The sequence below is a fragment of the Pelodiscus sinensis genome, unplaced genomic scaffold, assembly GCF_049634645.1.
Source record: "Pelodiscus sinensis isolate JC-2024 unplaced genomic scaffold, ASM4963464v1 ctg41, whole genome shotgun sequence".
Taxonomy (NCBI): domain Eukaryota; kingdom Metazoa; phylum Chordata; order Testudines; family Trionychidae; genus Pelodiscus; species Pelodiscus sinensis.
Window position 1 is genome coordinate 1,683,768 of NW_027465993.1, and position 8,137 is coordinate 1,691,904.

General features: G+C 67.2%; 1 protein-coding gene across 2 annotated transcripts in view; it reads left to right on the forward strand.

Annotated features, from left to right (window-relative positions):
• Positions 1-7,950, forward strand: part of LOC142825753 (uncharacterized) — a 31,704-nt gene extending 23,754 nt beyond the window's left edge. For both annotated transcript variants that reach the window (XM_075917855.1, XM_075917856.1), the window contains one exon: positions 4,109-7,950. In XM_075917855.1, coding sequence (XP_075773970.1) covers positions 4,109-4,455 — 347 coding nt within the window. In that variant the 3' untranslated portion in view covers positions 4,456-7,950. The remainder of the gene's footprint in view (positions 1-4,108) is intronic.
• Positions 7,951-8,137: the final 187 nt, after the last annotated feature.

Genomic DNA, 8,137 nt, shown 5'->3' on the forward strand with positions numbered 1-8,137 from the left:
CTCCCCCCTGCCTCTCGATCCGCCTCCTCCCACGGCTCCCACACTGCCTGTCCTCCTGAGTCCTTCCCTTCCCCCTCGGGTCCCCCCCGCCTGCCCCCCCGCCTCCCCCCCGCCTCTCGATCCCCCTCCTCCCACGGCTCCCCCATTGCCCGTCCTCCCGAGTCCTTCCCTGCCCCCTCGGGTCCCCCCCGTCTCCCCCCTGCCTCTCGATCCGCCTCCTCCCACGGCTCCCACACTGCCTGTCCTCCTGAGTCCTTCCCTTCCCCCTCGGGTCCCCCCCGCCTGCCCCCCCGCCTCCCCCCCGCCTCTCGATCCCCCTCCTCCCACGGCTCCCCCATTGCCCGTCCTCCCGAGTCCTTCCCTGCCCCCTCGGGTCCCCCCCGTCTGCCCCCCCGTCTCCCCCCCACCTCTCAATCCGCCTCCTCCCACGGCTCCCCCACTGCCCATCCTCCCGAGTCCTTCCCTGCCCCCTCGGGTCCCCCCCGTCTCCCCCCCACCTCTCAATCCGCCTCCTCCCACGGCTCCCCCACTGCCCATCCTCCCGAGTCCTTCCCTGCCCCCTCGGGTCCCCCCCGTCTCCCTCCCACCGCCTGCCTCTCGATCCCCCTCCTCCCATGGCTCCCCCACTGCCCGTCCTCCCGAGTCCTTCCCTGCCCCCTCGGGTCCCCCCCCCGTTTCGCCCCCCACCTGCCTCTCGATCCCCCTTCTCCCACGGCTCCCCCATTGCCCGTCCTCCCACGGCCTGGGCACTGCCCCCTCCATTCCACAGGCTTGTCCCTCTCCAGGTGTCCCCGGCTTCTTGGCCAGGTCTCGAGGCCTGCTCTCCGTGCTCAGCCCTCACCCAGCCTGTGCATGGCTGCTCCCTGGCTCGACTGGAACCGCCCGGCCGCTCTCTCTGCGCTGCGTCCGGGGACCCTGTCCCCCCGAGCTCATTGTGCCCTCTGGCCCAGCACACAGCCTGCCTGCGGGGTGCAGAGGGAAGGGCTCTGTCCTGGGAGGCGTGCACTGGGCAGGCACTTGCCCTCCCGTGTCTGTGGCCTGGAGGGGCGGTGAGGCAGGGCCTGTCTTTGCCACACCTTGCGCGGGGGGACCCTGGCCGGGTTTCCAGCCGATGCTGGAAGGATGAACCCAGCAAGCAGCCAGGTCCAGGTAGCCAGCCCAGCTGAGTGTCCCCACGGGCGGGGGCGCTCTGACCCCACCCAGCCCCTGAGACGTGAGTGTGCCAGGGCTATTGCCAGGTGTCCCGGCCTTGCAGGCAGAGAATGGGCAGCTGGACCAGTGCCCGAGCAGCCTGCACCAGGAGCAGGCAGAGCCAGCCAGCAGCTGCAGGTGAGCCCGGGCCGGGCCGCTTGGCCCAGAGAGGGGGAGGAGAAGGGAGGCAGAGGAGCGCCGGGGCGAGGCAGGAAGACGCAAGCGTGCTCAGTGGTGCCCAAAGGAAGCCGTAGCCTCCGGCTCTCTCGGAAGGCACCTGCTGGGAGGAAGCTCTGCCCAAGAAACGCCTTCCTGCCCGGTCCGTGCCTGGGGAGCTGGTGCCCGGAAAGGGGACTCCTGGTTCCTGCTTAGCCAGGGAGAATCGCCGCCCTGCATGGGGCTCTGCTCCCAGCTGGAGCCGGGGTGCGCGGGATCCGTGTCCTGGTAGGGGCCAGCTCTCCCCACGCCGGCCTGCTGCCCCGGGGACTTCCCCAGAGAGCGGCTGTGGCGGTGCGCGGTGGCTGAGGGCCAGGGTCCGGGGGGTGGGCTCAGGCCTGAGGCAGGGGGCCTTGGCGATGGGCAGCCACGGGTCAGTGCCGTGTGACCGGGGGGAACGGCTCTTCGGGGGGCCAGGCGGCTGTGGGAAGGGGACAGGCTCACTCAGCCCTGAGGGGAAGCTCAAGGCAAGGGGCCCTGGTCCGGCACCGCCCAATGGCCAGGGCCACTCGGCCGACGTCGCTGTGCTAGGCCCAGGGCAAGGAGCTGGCGCGGGCCCATGCCCAGCGCCTGCTGAAGCTGGAGGCCCAGAGGCTGCGCCACAGGCCGAGTGGTCCCTGGAGGGCGCCCCATGCAGCAGGCCAGGCGCTAGGAGGGCCGGGTAGGGGTAAGAACGCCTGCAGCGTGGGGGAGGCCATGCCCTGGCTTCGGGGGGCACCCCGGGGCGCCAGGCGTGAATGAGCTGGCGCAGAGGCCTCCTTGGCCAAGGCTGGGGCTGGCGAGGTGAAGTGTCTGGTGCCAGGGGCGCTGCTCCCCGCGGGAGGGGACCGGGGAGGCTCTTTCTGCCTCTGTCTCCGCGCCTGCGCCCATAGGGAGATCCCTGGGCAGCCCATGGGGACGTGCTCTGGCGCCTCCTCCGAGTCACGGCCCTGTGCCGGGCTCGTGGACCGAGCAGCTGAACCAGGACGTGTGGCAGAGACAGCCCTGCCCCTCAGGGGCTCCGGGCAGGGCACTGACCCGAAGTGGTCAGGCTGCCCCCGCACCCAGCCTGCTCGCAGCACCAGCCTCCAGCAGGGACTGCAGCCTGCAAGCGGCCCGCCGTCTCCCCAGGTGCAGGCCGCTTGCCTGGCCGTGAGGCGAGAGGCTTCTGGGGCGCCTGCGTGGCGCAGCGGGGGAGCAGCGGGGAGGACAGCTGCTCCCTTGGCACCGGCCGGCTGCCAGCCACTGCTGCATAGCCGATTCGTTCAGGCCATCGGGCGCGAGGGGTCTGTGCTTAGGGCTCCCGGCGCTGCCGGGGTGCTGCTGGGGCACTGGGCTCCTGTGGTACCTCACTCGATCCTGCCCCTAGCCCTGCTCGTCTCTCCCTCCACCCGGGGCTGTGGGGGCCTCTGACGAGCCGGTGGGGGGCCAGGGCCTGCCAGTCAGCAGCCCCCCATTGCGTAGCAGGGTCTGTGGCCCGAGCCCCGTCCATGCCACTAGTCGGCCCCCGTGTCCGCTGGCGAGGCGCAGGGAGACGCTCCGGCCCTTCGGTCCGCCAGGGGACAGGCCCCCATGTCTGCTGACGAGGCGCAGGGAGACTGTCCGGCCCTTCGGCCCGCCAGGGGACAGGCCCCCGTGTCTGCTGACGAGGCGCAGGGAGACTGTCCGGCCCTTCGGCCCGCCAGGGGACAGGCCCCCGTGTCTGCTGACGAGGCGCAGGGAGACGCTCCGGCCCTTCGGTCCGCCAGGGGACAGGCCCCCATGTCTGCTGACGAGGCGCAGGGAGACTGTCCGGCCCTTCGGCCCGCCAGGGGACAGGCCCCCGTGTCTGCTGACGAGGCGCAGGGAGACTGTCCGGCCCTTCGGTCCGCCAGGGGACAGGCCCCCGTGTCTGCTGACGAGGCGCAGGGAGACTGTCCGGCCCTTCGGCCCGCCAGGGGACAGGCCCCCGTGTCTGCTGACGAGGCGCAGGGAGACTGTCCGGCCCTTCGGCCCGCCAGGGGACAGGCCCCCGTGTCTGCTGACGAGGCGCAGGGAGACTGTCCGGCCCTTCGGCCCGCCAGGGGACAGGCCCCCGTGTCTGCTGACGAGGCGCAGGGAGACGCTCCGGCCCTTCGGCCCGCCAGGGGACAGGCCCCCGTGTCTGCTGACGAGGCGCAGGGAGACTGTCCGGCCCTTCGGCCCGCCAGGGGACAGGCCCCCGTGTCTGCTGGCGAGGCGCAGGGAGACTGTCCAGCCCTTCGGCCCGCCAGGGGACAGGGCCCCGTGTCTGCTGACGAGGCGCAGGGAGACGCTCCGGCCCTTCGGCCCGCCAGGGGACAGGGCCCCGTGTCTGCTGACGAGGCGCAGGGAGACTGTCCAGCCCTTCGGCCCGCCAGGGGACAGGGCCCCGTGTCTGCTGACGAGGCGCAGGGAGACTGTCCGGCCCTTCGGCCCGCCAGGGGACAGGCCCCCGTGTCTGCTGACGAGGCGCAGGGAGACTGTCCAGCCCTTCGGCCCGCCAGGGGACAGGCCCCCGTGTCTGCTGACGAGGCGCAGGGAGACTGTCCAGCCCTTCGGCCCGCCAGGGGACAGGCCCTCGGGAACGGTGGCGGCCGGGATTAGCTCAGAGCCCAGGCGCCGTGTGACACGCTGGCCCTGAGTGTGAACGGAACCTCCCACCCGCTCCCCAGCCGCAGGCGCCAAGCAAGCCCCCCAAGGAAGCAAACTCTGGTTTCCACAGCAACCGGGCCTCGTCCTGGGACCACGGGGGCCTTCCTGTCAGCATCTGACCCGCTTCCCGGCCTGGCGGGCAGCTCTCCCGGCCTGTGCTTTGTGTCAGTGCTGAGACCAGCGGGGGCACTTCAGGGCTTCGGATGGACCGTCCTGCATTTCGCCTGGCAGCGACACCGGATCCAGTCCCCCCCGGACGCAGGGAAATCTCCCCCCTCGCTGCCTGCGCCGTGGAGACTAGCTCTGCTCTCGCCGGCGTCCCCAGCGCCCCTCAGGGCCCCTGCTGTCAGCACCCACGCCAGGGACCCCGCCAGGCCCCTCCGCTGGCGTCACTGGAGTGCGGTGGGCTTACACTAGCTGAGCAGCTGGCCCTTGGACTCCGTTTGCACCAGCCAGGGCTCTTCCCCGTGCAGGCTGAGGTGCTGCCCTTCCAAAGGGATGTTTACAGAGTCGCTGGGAGCAGGACCAAGGCCCCAGCTCCGTGCAGCGGGTGGGAATCGCCAGGCCCTTTGGAGGGGAAGAGGGCGTGGGCGTGGATCTGGGCAGCCCTGCCATACCCTCCCATTCATGGCACAGCTGGGTCCCACGGAGGCCATGCTGGGATCCGCATAATCCCCTTGCTGTTGATTCTAGCTGAGTCCTGCTGTTGTTCCTGCTCGTCTCAGCCCTTACATAACATGTTCCTTGGCCTGCGCCCAGCACTCGTGTACCTTGCAGTCCTGCTGCCTTTGTGTGGAGCGGCACCAGGCGTCCCCCTGGCCCATGGCTGAGCTCTGGCTTTTCAAAGCGCTGGGACCGGGATGCTTTTGGGCCCCTGACAAATTGCTGTGGTTTGGTGAGGAGCCGGGCCGGCTGGCCAGGATTGTGTTGGCCACGTGCCACCCCATGCCAGGGAGCCCGGAGCAGTCACAGGCTGCCCTTCCCACGCTCCACCCGCCTCCTGGGGAGCGTTGTCCCGGGCCAGGGCTCTCCAGAGGGCGTCAATCAGAGTGCCATTGCCTGCCTGGTACTGGCACCCGCTGGGGCTCCAGCCCATAGACTCGCCTGCTGTGGAGACGGGCTGGGCAGACCCTGGGCCAGCGGGAGGGGCCCAGGACGGTTGGCAGGGCTGGGTGTCCAGTGGAGCTCCGGCACGCACCGGCACGGGGGAGCAAACAGAGCCAGGCCCGGGAGAAGGGTCTGCATCTGCCGACGCATGTGATCACTTGCTCACAGCGAGCAAAGAGGCGTCTGCCTTAGGACAGCAGCTTCCAGCCCTGCTCCTCCCGGAGCGCCCGTGAGCTGTTCCAGTCTGACCCAGGGCCTCCGCCTGCATCCTCTCCAGGGCAGCCAGGCCTCCCTTTACCTCCCCTCCCCTCCCCTGTGCTCACAGAGGCCACGCTGCTTCTTGCTGCCTTCTTGTCTACCCCTTGGTTCCTCCCCCTTCCCCCAGGCCCGGTCATTGCAGGGCTGTGGATGCCTTTTGTGCTGGGCTCTGAAAAGGGACTTCTCGCAGTTTCCATCTTCCTTCTGCCAGAGCAGGACTGAGAGGCCCAGGGGCATCCTCGGTGACGGGGAGAGGGGCGCCCCCGCAATGACGTTAGCTTCCCTGACCGTATCCCGAGACTTGCCGTGGCTGCCACTTTTCTCAAAGCCCCAGCTGCTGGAGTCAGGCGACTCAGCGAGAATCGTGGCTCTTTCTGGCGCTCCTGGGCACAGAGAAACACTTCAAAACGGGATCCCGAACGCTCAGAAACCAGCGTCAATACAATGAAAGAGAAGTTCTGGGTCCAACCTTGTGATTCTTCAGCCAATCGCAGGACGTCTCTGGGCCTTGTGTGTGAGTCTGCAACTTGGGACACTGGCGCTACACAGTGGGCCTGGCGCGTTCCCAGTGATACTTGACAGCTGTGAGCAAGGACAGACAGATCCCAGAGGAAAACGGAGACACCCCTCTGAGCTCTGTTGAATTGGATTGCCTGGGACAGGGCCTGATTCCGCAGAGGCTGGCCCAGATGCTTACCTCTGGGTGCTTTGGTAGTCTTGCCGCTATGCATGTAAACTGAACCCCTTTGCTGGACTGGGGCCGTCGTACTTTAGCAGGAGAGAGGGATGGACGGTCACTGTTTTGCATTAGTAAGCTCTAGACATCATCAATCATCAGCACTATTTGATTGATTGATTAAGAAAGAGAAACGGTCCCTGCTCACTCAGGCTCCTTGAGCCTGCACGGACGTTCCTGCAGGGTTGGGGCCTTCGCACAGGCACAGACTGGGAAGTCCAGCCGTCTTCTGATTCTATACGCATCCCCGTGCATCTGAAGTGAAGTGCTTTTAACCCACCAAAGCTGATGCCCAAGTTAATCGGGGCGTCTCGAAGGTGCCGCGGGACTCCTCGCTGGGTTTGCAGGTACAGGCTAATCTGGCTCCTCTCAGAGACTTCTCCGACAGGGGTCCGATTGAATAATCGGTTAGTGGTGCATTCAGCATGAGATTGCCATCGAAATTGAGGGCATATTTAGGCATCTTCCTAGTCAGCGTCACAGGGATCTTTAGCTCTGCTAGGGAGCTTTGTGCTGCTTCGCTGGGCTAACTGGAGCGTTCTTGATAAAACGATTTGCTGATGATAAATGTGGATTTTCTCCGTGGAGACAAAGAGGCCCTTGAGTCTAAAGCGTAACCTAAAACATAACATTGCTGAAAAGAATTTCCTGATAATATTTTTAGCACCTGAAAAAAACCCGGCACCACTTTTTCCTTCTTTGCCTGTGGGGGATTTTCAAAGAGAGGAAGAAATGTTATGCCCCGGGTGAGGGCTGGGTATTAACCTGTTGGGCGCCAGGCCCTAACAGCAACAGAGCATAGGCAATAAAGAATCCAGGCCCGGGAACAAGCAGGGTGGAAGTCCACTCCTAGGGAACTGAAAGCCACATGCTTCCCCTCTCCCTTCCCCTGCGGGAGGGGCCGGCCTGGCCTGGGAAGCCCTGGGGGAATTCCCCTTTGGAAGGGGACTCCCCCTCTGGCTGAGCCCGTTGGCCGGGCAGTTGTGGTTTTCACACCCCACTTTTCCAATCGGCCAGTCCGCGAGGGCGGGGGGCGAAGGACGTGAGCCGGAGCCCCCGTGCAGCCTCTGGACCCATAACGAGAGTGGGTCGGGGTGCACAGCAATCCCCCGGGGCAGCACTCTGCGTGCATGTGCACCAGGCCACCCCCAGAAGCAGGCAGTGGGCCCCACAGCCTGGGTCCTGCTCTTGGGTGCACACACGCCGCTGCCCTCGGCACCGTCTGGTGGCAGCCTCATAGGACGCGCCCAGGCCCGGGACCTGAGGGCCCTGGCTTTGGTGTGATGCTGTGTGAGCGAAGGCACCACCTCCCTGTCCGGCTAGCATGGAGGGCCTCTCCCGCGAGCTGTGCCCAGACCTAGCCCGGGGGCCCTTAGCCGGGAAGAGCTCTCTGCTCCTGGGCCTATGGCCACAGGCCGCCATGCAAGTGGGCTCGGGGCTCGGAGCCCAGCCTGCCTCCCTCCCACCCCGTGAGGCTGGAGCTCCAGCCCCAGCTTCCCGCTGCAGGGAGAGGGGAGCCTCGCAGGCGGGGTCCAGCTTGCAGGGCAAAGGAGCAGCTCCAGGAGCACCCCCCAGCTGCGGGAACAGCAGCACAGGAAACTGCTCACCCGGAGGCTTTCCCCACTGCTCCCATTGGCTGGAATCACAGCCAATGGGAGCAGCAGGGGGAGGTGCCTGGGTGTGGCAGGAACCACGGAGCCATGCAAGCAATCCCCATTATTTCCCTCATGCCCAGACCCCGCACCGCCACCCCCTCACACACAATCCTCCCACTGGGACCACGTAGCCCCCGCACCCTCCCCCTAGCCAGACCCCCCCCACAATCCTCCCTCTGAGACCACGTAGCCCCCGCACCCTCCCCCTAGCCAGACCCCCCCCTACAATCCTCCCTCTGAGACCACGTAGCCCCCGCACCCTCCCCCTAGCCAGACCCCCCCCTACAATCCTCCCTCTGAGACCACGTAGCCCCCGCACCCTCCCCCTAGCCAGACCCCACAC